The 12,292-nt window shown below is 30.0% G+C and overlaps 1 protein-coding gene across 1 annotated transcript; it reads left to right on the top strand.

The window, feature by feature from the left end:
• The first annotated feature begins 11,579 nt into the window (after positions 1–11,579).
• On the top strand, positions 11,580–11,912 carry LOC132054809 (ATP synthase small subunit 6, mitochondrial-like). Its single transcript, XM_059446782.1, has one exon. It carries the CDS (start codon positions 11,705–11,707, stop codon positions 11,843–11,845), a length of 141 nt encoding a protein of 46 aa, XP_059302765.1. The 5' UTR covers positions 11,580–11,704; the 3' UTR covers positions 11,846–11,912.
• The last annotated feature ends 380 nt before the right edge of the window (positions 11,913–12,292 follow it).

Here is a 12,292-nt window from a genome sequence, read left to right as displayed (position 1 = left end):
GAAAAACGACAAATCATCCGAATAAAAATGCAAAAATGAGTATTATAAAGAAGAGAAGGTAAAATCTTGTAATTACGACCTCCACGACGGCTCCAAACTCTCTCTCTAAGTCCAGAGTTATATAAAATCCGTGTAAAATATGTATTTATAGAATATCAAAAAGCTTGAGCTTTTAAAAATCGGATCGGGAAAAACTACTGAAACTAAACTTGGCGCAACGCGTCGCGCAGTGCATCGCGCTAAGGTTGATTTCCAGGTTGATTTCTTTTTTTGTTTTCCTTTGTCTTCAACTTAGGGTACAAAATTAATATAGTGTTCTCTTGGTGTCTCTCTTTATTTTAATTATTTTCTTTCTTTTTTTCCGCATTTTATCTAATTTTGCTCTAAATCTCTTCATTTTCATACTGCATTATTCGTATACACTAAAAATATAATATTAAGCACAATTCACTATAATTGATATCCAAAAGTTGATTAAAAGTATTAAAATATAAGATAAATAATGAGTAAATATGTGTATTTTTGCCGAACATCAGGAGTAGTTGTTAATACTTTTTCCATGTTTTGTGTTTGACTTTGTTTTTCATTTATTAATTATATATTTTCTTCTTGATAAACACGAATCCGCGATAGGTCTTAGACCTAATCGTATCAGATAAACTGAATGTACATGAATCACTGTTGAATGACTTTAATTTTAAAAATTGTGCCAAATTGGCGGCCACAAGAGGTGTGCAATGGTATAAAGAACCTTTGTGTCATATCACTTACGGCTTGTTTGGTACGAGAAGTAAGAATAAATAATTTTAAAATTATATTTGAAATGAATTTATCTCATATTTGATTGGAATAAAATCGATATAATTAAATCTAATTATATTTATTTTATTATAGTAGGTTGTTTTATCTTGAGATAACTAATTCCAGGATAAGTAATCCTGAAATAACTTGTTTCCAACTAAATGACCCTTAGTTATATATGAGATAGGAGTGTCAAACGGACGAGTTAAGCTGAATTTAAGTGGGTCAAAATATATTGAATTAATAAATAGAGGGGTCATTTGACCCTCGCTACAAGAAAATACATAAATGGCAATAGTTCTTTTGATAACAAAAATAATATAGTTGGTAAAATTTAATATTTGGTAATAACTTAGTTTTATTATGGGCATATATGGTGAATCTTTTAAAAATGAACTTTTTTTTGGTTGTCAAACAATTTAATTTTGTTGCCATAGTATTGATTGTTGTTGCAGAAAATATTTTTGGAACAATAAAAAAGTTGTTGCATGTCGTTACAATAACAACCGATGGGAAAAGTTTATGTAACAGCAAAACAATATTATTGTCAAAAATACGTTTTGCAATAATAATGTATTTATGTCAACAAAAATATTTTTATTGGCAAATGTTTTCTTTCTTATAGTGTCTCTCAGAAGTTGCTTGGATAGAAATGCTAGGTTGGATTGAAATGAATAAAAAATTACTTGCGCTGAAATTAGATCAACACAACCCGCTCAAATTTTTATTTTCAGAATAAATCGTGAAATATTATCATACCAACAAACAAGAAAAACCAATACACCTAAAAAAGTATCTATAGTCTTGACGACCTTCTAGAAAGGGTGCCCCGAACTAAAAGCCCTCAGAGAAAAATCCAATCACAAACAATATTGTATGAGAGAACTAATTTTCCTACTCTTTGAGTTTCAAAATATATCTACCCTCTTCCTATTGACACTTTTTTCTTGAATTTTTTTTGTTATTTTTAGCTAGCCATATATGATAAATCAGTTCTCCATCAAAAAACAAACCTGCAAGCGCTGCATTCATCCCAAATATCTCTAAAACATGAACAATCAAAAAACAAACGCGTGTCATCCTCCAAGGCACCGCTCAAATCTTATTAAGTTTTGTTTTTTTAATAATTTGTTTAATTATCTAATAATTTTTTCTTTATTACGATTATATATAACATATCAAATAAAATAAAAAATTGACAAGGCTCTCATGGGTTATTCTAGGCTAAATATTAGTCCAATTTTAAAATGGTCTAAACTGAGTGGATCAAAATGGGATGAGTCAATAAATTGACCCGTACAAACTTGTGTGGTTCATGTTTTTATACGCTAACTTTGCCTCCCTAATATGAGACAAAAACAATGTAAAAGCTTTTTAGTGAAGAATATTTTTAGTAGGGAACAGTTTTTTCTCTTTAGTGAATTTCTCTCATGCAAGTAGTGTATTTCAAATATCGAATGACTAAACCTAAAAGTATCACTTATTATACATAGAAAGTCCTTTGTGTTGCTCATTTTGTGTTTTTATACCAACTCATTGAAACCAATCTCATAATGGATTTAAATTTAAGACAAAAACAATGTAAAAGCTTTTTAGTGAAGAATATATTTTATTTAAAACGGAATGGGGAGTAGCAAAGAGAGTGTGTTTCACTCTCATGGTAAAAAATGGAAAACTTAATTTTTTTTTTAAAAAACATTTTCGTAAAATTTGAAAATAAATCTAGTCTTCCACATTTAGTTTTAAAAAACGGGTTTTCCACATGTTAAGAAAATAATTAATTTTTTCAAAATTTTATAAAAATTCATTTTTTTTCACATTTTGGCAAAAAAACATTTTTGGATTTTATTTGAAAAATAAAAGTGTCCTAAGAAAATGAAATCAAGATTTTTAAGACATTTTAAAAAAATAATCAAGTTTTCCATATTTTTAACAAATCCATTTTTCCATATTTAAAAAAAAAAATCATTTTGCTTTTTTTTTTCTTTTTCATAATTTTTTAAAAAAAAAAACAAATTTTCAATTTTTATTTTATTTTAAAAAGGGTTTTAAAAATCCTTTTTTTAAAAGAAAATTCAGTTTTTTAATCCATGTTTTTAGTTTTTTTTTTTTATTATTTTTTTAAATGGGTTTAAAAAAAATCAAATTTTCAAATTAACAAAAAAAGACGGGTTTTAAAACTCATTTTGTTTTAATGAAAATTCAGTTTTTTATTTTTATTTTAAAAAAAATTACACGTGCAATTTGAAAAAATTAAAAAAAAAAAAATTACACAAAACAAATAAATAAATCAAGATATGTCACTCTCCCATATGAAGTTCAACGTTTTAAACAATTAGTTTTCTAATAATACTAGTTGTATATATTTGTTAGTATTATAATACAACAAAAGATCAAGTACGTTAGTAGGGACAAGTGACCGCATGGATGATGTAAATTTTAGGTAATGGGCCTCACATGATAAGCAAAAAAAGTCATTATAAAACAAAACTCAATATAATCCAAAATATTTCAGGTAGCAAGATCCAAGTAAACCAGTCAAATACCAAGGTTTTGTAAAAATACATACCAAATACCGAATCACGATATAATTTTTTTTAGTTTAGATATAATAATCGGTGAACGGGGAATAATTTTTTTTTTTTTTAAATCAGCAAAAAATAGCCGTTACTGGGTTATTAAAAAGTTATAACTATATATATGTATAAATATACAATCTTTAATTTTATAATACTCATGAGTTATTAATAAATATAAAATTTAAGTTATAATACATATAACTTAAACATATATACCTATAATATACTTAGAATATACTTATAATATACATATATATATAAATAAAAAGTTATATACTTAGAAAAAAACAATCTTGAATTTTATAATACTCATAAGTTGTTAGTAAATATATATATATACTTAAGTTAAAAACATACTTGAAAATAAAAAATATACAATCTATATTACATATACTACACTTATAATATACAATCTTGAGTTTCTTAATACTTATAACCATATATATATATATATATATAAACTAATAAACTATAGTGTTATGTGTAAAATCCGGATTTAAGCCAAAAATTAAAAAAAATATTTTTACACTCTGGAGCACCGTTTAATAATTTAATAATAATAAAAAATAATATAGTCGTTGAACCGGCTAATCGGTTTTTTTAAGTACATTAGTAGGGACAAGTGACCACATGGATTATGTAAATTTTAGGTAATGGGCCTAACATGATGAAAGCAAAAAAGTCATTATAAAACAAAACTCAATATAATCCAAAATATTTCAGGTAGCCAGTTAGTTAGATCCAAGTACTCTTTCTATATGCACATGATTAAAAAAAATTCCACTATTGACAATCGTCTTTGGATCCTTATATATATTTGCATGATGCTTATTGAGACCTTACTTCATTATCAAACCTTCCACCTTTAGCTTACAGTAAGCTATTTTATCTCTCACAATTCTTGAGTTCTAATTTTCCATATGGCCAACTCAAATTCCACATTGAGCTTAGTATTCCTTCTACTATTATTATTTGCAAAGGCAAATATTGCAACAGCAACTAGCTATCGTGGCGTTGAAAGCATCAGATCAAAGATAGATAGCAAGAAGATTTTACGTGAAATAATTTTTGATTTGGGAAAGAAGATGAAGAGGAAAATTAATAATAGGAGGGAATTGGTGGATACTATTACAGATAGAGTGGCACCTGAAGGACCTGATCCAAAACATCATTAGCAACAACTTTTTCTGAATTGTGAATGTTGGTTTTAATTGTGAACATTTTCATCTATAATGTTGCATTTGATGCAAGTGAAAGTGAGAAATTCAGTGAAAGATAATTTTCCTTGCTCTCTCATTATTACTTTATATTCCAAGTACAGCTATTTATGTGACATAGTTTGAATCGGCACATTGCTTTAAAAATAAATGATTTTTTTTTGTAACTTGAGGTCTAAAAACGGCTATAATATTTGTGTGACTATTAAACTTTTGTGATCTCAAACATGTCATAATATTTGTGTGATTATAAAAAGTTTCTTATAAGCTTAAATGAAAGTGCGTTACATGAATTGAAATGAAAAAAATATTATTTTTCAAACTCCAGCCTTTCATTTCTACAATAAAGCACAGGAAGTCGGGAAGTTAATTATTAGTACTATTTAGGGTCCTAGGATTTGAACAGAAATTATATATGGGTGTGTTTGGTGTAAAGGAAAATGTTTACTATGAAAATAAGTAGTTCTCAAACTTATCATTTTGTGTTTAATTTGGTACATAAGCAAAAAATATTATTTCAATAATATGTGTGCATAATCTAGGCAAACGCTATGGGAGTTGGAGGTGGCGGTAGGGGTGTCGAATGGTGGGGATGGAGGTGGAATATGTTGAAGCGTAGGCAGGAGACAATCAATGTGATGCAATTTATGAAACTTGTTTTTCCGATGCAATTTATAAAACTTGTTTTTCTTACTTTTATTGGGGAAGTCATTTTTCTCATTCTTAAGAAACATTTTTTTCCCAAAAAAAAAAAAAAAAGTATTCTTCAAACCTTTTGACCAACAAAATACGAAAAAATTAGAAAATATTTTTCCCCCATATCAAACACACCATATGCCTTTTACTTTTCTACATATAACATAGAATTACGAGGCAAAAAGCATCGAAACTTTTCAAAAACTTAAAGGAAGTCGAACCTGAACAGCATTATATTGCACCTTTTACTATTTGCTTCATAATATGCTCGACTTCTACGACCTCCAATGATTTAAATATGCAAAAATTAGTGATTAACAATACCAATTAATTTAGTAATTTCACCATTTTCGTCAAAGTCAACCATTAAAGTCAACTCTCTGTCAAAACAAATCATTTGCGACAATTACAATGGGATGGAGGGAGTAGGTCTTTAATAGTTTCTTAAATATGTAATACTCCATTTATTTAGATAAGGATAAAATTGAAAGAAAAAAATAATGTTTTCTTGATTTTGTGAAACACCACTTATTTTGAATCAAGATGAAAGGATAAAAAATCCACTTATTATGAACTGGAAGGGACTAATAAACAAAACATGGTAAAGAAAAGAGACTTTAGAAGAACACAACAAGAATATGTTATTTTGTAGCTTGTCTTTGTTCTTTCAACATAAGGAAGATTAGGTCTCATTTGTTTTCATTGAGATTAAGACGTCTCAATCGGATGCACATTTAAATGATCAAGATGTTGTTTCTAGAGCTGAATATTGAATGATTAAGACCATTTGTTTTCAACATCTAAATGTGCATAATTTATTTATTTGTAAACATAATAAATATACAATTCAAATAAAAAGTAATTAAATATTAGAAAAAAATATAAATATAATAAAATAAAAATCATTATTTGATAAAAGAAATGAAACATTTATGTTCGTTGGTGATGTTGTAGATGGTTTGTATTGGTGGTTGTTGGATATATACTATATATTAACCATGTGTTTGGATATCGTATTTATTATAGAACAATTATTTATTTATTTTTTAATAAAGAGTTAAATAGATCATGTAATAGTATGTGTGTCCTTTACTTATATAGTAGATGATTTAGTGTATAGAGTTTAGCTTGTACACGGAAGATTAAATCATCGGTTCTTATAAGTATAAAGTTTATGTTCACAATCTAAGATGAAAATTCGACAAAGCCATCGGTATGATTGTAGCACATGATTAATATAATGTATCTTCATTATGTGAACGGTATAGTTCCATCTTCTTGTGCTAGTACATTCTGTATTATTGAACGGACCAAGTAGAGATAAGTGTTTTTGTACTGAATATATAAAACAAATGCTCTAGTTCATTAAATATACTTATACTCTTACTCTTGATATAATTATTACGATCAATGTGATTTGTTCATTATTTTGATTTATTAAAATGTACGACTCAATTGCGGGTCTATGTATTCTCGGTAAATTGGATAATGGCAAAATACATTTGTGAAATAATAATTAGTTGATAGAATCCATGTCTCGAATTTGAGATTGATGATACCCATTTATGAATGCTTATAAGTCTCATGTGAAAACCCTGCAAGTGGATTTTGTATCCTTCACATGATATAAATTAAGCGGAAATATAAAGGATTTGATTAGTCAATGAATTAAATTGTCAGTAATTTAATTTAATTGATTGGTATCTGTAATCTTAACATGGGGAGTTAAATAAGATTTAATGAAAGATTTCGAAATTAAACTGAGGAGTGCAATTACAGTTTTTTAGTGGAATAAATTGTAATTTATTGTGGTAGGATTAATTCATTCATATTCCAAATTAATACCATAATTGGAAGCCTCGTTATTAAATCTGTGGTCCCTGCTATGCCTAATTATTTTTGGACTTGGAAAATAATATTCTTTGGGAAAAGCAAGCCACACGTTTTGGAATAGGGTTTGCACCCTAAAACGTGGTTATATATAGTATGCTTTTCAGCCCCAAGAGGTATACTCTTTCCTGAGCCGTAATGCTTGTCCACATACGTATTCAATGTTCAAAGGCTAGTTAGGTTACATAGTAGAAGACTGCAGACCGTGGAACTGAAAGAAGATCACGTGGATGTGGAAGATTCGATTTGCGGTCGCGGTCACGTTTCAAGTGATAAGTACTGATTTTATGTTTGATTAAAATCTTGATTATGTGTTGTCTATATTACATGCAAGTTCGATCCTGGCTATTTTCGTCCCATTTGTTTATGCCTGTATTCCATTAATTGACATCAAGAGCCTACTTACATCTAAATAGATAATAACTTGGAATTACATATGTGCGATTATGTATGATTTCTCTGTTTTACTAATTCTCTGTTTTAATTACCAAAAAAATAAAAAATAAAAGAATATCGTCTTCATCCTTAAAAAAAAAAAAAAAAAAAATCCGACATACCACCTAAAACTCATCTAGACGATCTTGAAATGCCGAAAAAACGACATCAATCACTGCAAATGCATCTTTCACCAAGCAAAAACAGATAGGTCTAGAACTAAATTAACATATATTTTATCTCCAAAATCACAATCAAATTTGGATGATAACCGTTTTAGGTATAGCTAAGGATTAAATAATCTGATTCAGGTTTTTGTTCTCCTTTATAATTATCACATTAAAACAGGTATACATTGTGTCCTTTCTAACGGGTAAGATAACACAAAACCTTTCTATAAATAATTGTCATCTATTAATACACCTGAGAATCCAAGATATTATGTTTCTCTCTTTCGGGTGAAACCACAATATCTCTTCTCATGAATTAATTAAGCGTTACTAGTATCTAAAGATAAATCTAATTTTAGTAGATAAAATTCTACCATTAGCATACATTTATCTAGGACAATTTTTCACAATACATTGAGAATACTTCAATGACTCAACCAAAAGAACCACATTAGTGGATCCTATTTATTAATCATAACTCTCAATTCATGTATTGACATAATTCACATGTATAAAACCTCAAGAATTTTTCTATAATTTCGGATAAATAGACCACCTTAAAAATAACTATTTAATTAATTATAAATTCTTAATCCGTGTATTATTAAACAAACATGAAAAGGGAAGAAACCAATGCCCCACCACCAAGTTCAAGGAGCATGTGTTTCATAAAGATTTTTGACAAAGCAAACCAATACTACAAGGAATCTTTAGTTTGTCAAGAAAAACAACTTATCCTCTGCCAAAAAACTTAGCAGCCACGGCTCATTATCAAGAAAAGGGGAATCTGCAATATCTCTACAACGAAACTATAGCTCGCTGTTGCCTTTGTCATTAATTAAAAAAACGAGCAGCCTCCCCCTTTTTTTATTTTTATTTTTTATAAATCACAATATGAGACCAAAAAAATGGGAAAAGTTCTCCACTTTGCACAATATGCTGCCGCCACCAAAACCCTAATGGCATGTGCGGCCATTAAATTCCTTTTAACCAAATTTTATTCAATGGTGGCTTCATATAATACATGCAAAGCAAACTAACATGATTCATGGATGTTATAGCAAGGCAGGAAAAACAAGGAATTACCCACTTTGCAACAAACAATCTACAGCAGTGACCACCTATGCAAAGCAAAATCGAATGTTTCTTCTTTTTATCTCTTAATCATATTTTTCATCCGATAAAGAATTAGTAAAACAGAGAATTTTATGGTAGAGAGACGTATTTTATTCTCTTTAGTAAATTTTAAATTAAACAAATCAGTAAGTTTTGAATATCAATTGGTTAAAACTCCAAAAATCGCTTATATATAAAAGGTCCTTTAGTGTTGAACATTTTGTGGGGGCAAACTTATTTTCAAAATTATCCGAGAAATAATTAATGTCTTCTATATAGGAAAACTAGATATGGTTAACTCGTGCTAAAGCACGGGCCCAACAATTTCATGTTATTAAATACCTTTGTTTGTTCAAAAGCAAAAGATATTTGTCGTATTATTTCACTTAGATATAAGGAGATAACTCACATTTAGAGCTGTACTATACAAGTAAACTTCTTGCATTTAAAGAGGGCAAGCATTGATGGTTTTGCTTCTTACTTAAGCACAGGGACTCTGTCACAAATCATACAGGTTTCGTATGGAACCACATTTTATATGTTGCAACGTTAAGACACGCATTAACCAAGATAACTATGTAACCAAACCCCCCCCCCCCAACCCCACCCCACCAAACCCCACCTTCTCCCCTTCTTTTTCTTTTAGATTTTAATTTGGTCTCAAATATATTATAAAACAGAAATGTGAAACCAAAAGCAGCTTTCACATGTCTGCTAAAGGAGGGTAAATTTCTGGTAACACTACCAAAAAGGTACAAGACCAAAGAATGCTCGAGCATCTTCAAAACAGTATTGTTACTTGACCAGCCATAAAGAGAAGCAAATAATCTTATCTTCCATGAGTCAGACTTAACATTCACTTGGAAGATCGATCATTCCCCCGCATGCGTTATCATGAGCTTCCTATTTATTTCCCTTTTAAACTCCTTGAGAAAGGTGTTAGAACCTGTGAATTACAGGAAGAAGCCAAGCAAGATATCTTGTCTAATCATTAAAATGACTTTGGTGTTAAATAGAGAGAAAGTTTGATGTGTTACACAATATTATCAAGTATTTGCAGAAAATAAAAATAAAAAGGTGTAGTTAGGTAAAAAACTGCAAAACTAACATGCGTCTGAGACCTCTCCAGCCTGTTAATGATCAGAGAACCACTCTTAAGAATTAATCTTCCCTTGTACCCCAATCGACTCAAGTTCAATTTACCGGAGGTAGAGTCAATTCTCAGTTGCATGATGATACCCTCAGAGCACATTACTCCACAAAAGAGATGGAGAATAATTGGAACTCTTGAAACCAAATTAATCAATAAATTATGCAAATAAAACATCAATCCAGTGATTAATATAACAGAGTTGAGAGAGAGATGGGAGCAGATAAAAGAGAGTTAGCACACTGGAAATAATAACATATAACACTTGCAGAACTTGCGGATCAAAATGATCCCTGAAAGGAAGTTTCTAACAAAGTCACAATAAAAATTTAAGTCGTTACTTGGTAAGCTTTCATAAGACACCTTTTAAAATAACATTATGAGCATGTAGCTTTTTTTGACTAAGAAATTGTAAAGCGCAGATGAAGAAAAATTCACAAAGCAATTTTGATAACGGTAAAAGGCAGAACACCAAAGAACGTAAAAGTTGTGTTGTTTGTCACAAGTAACAAAAATAGTAGAGCAAAGTTCTTAAGCAAACCAAGGAAAATTTTATATTGAGATATTATCATAGTGGGAATAAATAAGGAAACAGATCAAAGATTATGAGTGAAATAATTGTACTTGTTTGATGTTATTCCACCAGTTCAAGGATTTGGCAATTAACAGCACATTTATTCTAACATCGGATTAATCTGGCTATTGATTAAAAAGTGGAAGAGGTCGTTCGCTACAGAATTCACCCTCTCATTATCAAGTTTGTCGAACTCCTCTATCGCTCACATCGGCCCCAGCCTTTGGAAAAAAAATCTAAGTTTGTTTTTCAAATTTCAGTGGTTTTATTTTCATGTTGATTACTTATTCATCATGATCCTCTATGCATCGTTGTAATATGATACAGGTTGGAAGGATACGTTATTTCCTGTGTTCACTGGTTAATTTTGCTCTGAATTCAAACTAAAGTTCCATCATTTTGATATCCATTTGTTGGAGTTGACTTAATTTATGGAATACACGGAAATACAAAATTCGGCAGAGTTCGCATTTTTGAAATACACTGAAATACAAAATCTGGGTGAGTAAAAATAGGCTGTATTTATGGAATAGATTCTCTTCTTTCATTTTAAATGGTAAGTCAAATTAAATCAACCACGTATCATGCATAGCGGCTGAAGTTCCATAACAGCTCACGTTTCTCTCTCCAAATTACTCCATTCCAAACTTTTAGAAGTAGAGTAAAAATAGCTTCTATATTTGAAACATTCACTATATTTTACACCAAAAAAAGATGAATACATTGAAATACAGCGAAATACAAAAAACTGAAAACAAGATGGAGTAAAAATAGGCTCTATATTTGGAACATTCACTATATTTACACCCAAAAAAAAAGATGAATATATTGAAATATAGAGAAATACAAAAATCGTGAAAACAAAGTAGAGTGAAAATAGGCTCTATATTTGGAACATTCACTATATTTACACACACACACACACACAAAAAAAAAAAAAAAAAAAAAAAAAAAAGATGAATACATTGAAATACAGCGAAATACAAGATGAAACCCGTCTTCCTCACTAAAGCCCAACGTGAAGAATTCGCAAAAACGACAACCACCGTGACAGTCTCAAACCTAATTAAGAAAAAATGAGGCAAATCGATCCATGGCCTGTGTTTTTCCGTCGTGAATGGAGATTCCCCGTTGGTTTCGCTGTCACCAGCGCTATCATCACCAAGATGTCCCTCGGTTTCACTAAGGAGGATGCGAAGAAATCCAAATTTGCTTAGAGGCACAAGAATTGAGTCTGCATATGCTCAGTCTTCTTGCTAAATGGAGGCCACTTTATCAGAGGAGACTTTTCCGACTCTTCCTTTTTTCTGTTTACTTCCTTTTTCTGGACTGTCAACAATTAATACATGAAGCATATGGAGTTCAGATCTGAAGAATTAGAACCTTAAGGTTTTTTTCGAGTTTGGAGATGGAGATGGTAGTAATAGTGGTGGCGGTGGTTGTGGTGTTGACGGCGGCGTGGGTGGTGGAGATAGAGAAGGGAGGGAGGGGTAAGTGAGGGGAAGGAGAAGAGAGGCCGGAGATAGAGAAAGGGAGGGAGAGAGAGGAGAGAGAATTATTTTTAGGGTTTAGAGAGAATGATAAATCTTAAATGTGTAGTGAGGGAGAATAGAGAGGTACATGTATTTCAAAAGTTACTGAAAATGTAATTTTAGAAAAATAAA

The sequence above is a fragment of the Lycium ferocissimum genome, chromosome 4 (assembly GCF_029784015.1).
Source record: "Lycium ferocissimum isolate CSIRO_LF1 chromosome 4, AGI_CSIRO_Lferr_CH_V1, whole genome shotgun sequence".
Classification (NCBI taxonomy): Eukaryota; Viridiplantae; Streptophyta; class Magnoliopsida; order Solanales; family Solanaceae; genus Lycium; species Lycium ferocissimum.
This window is presented reverse-complemented; position numbering and strand designations above follow the sequence as displayed.

Bases quoted from the DNA above. Each gene is read 5' to 3' on its own strand.
- LOC132054809 (XM_059446782.1), top strand. From the start codon at position 11,705: ATGAGGCAAATCGATCCATGGCCTGTGTTTTTCCGTCGTGAATGGAGA.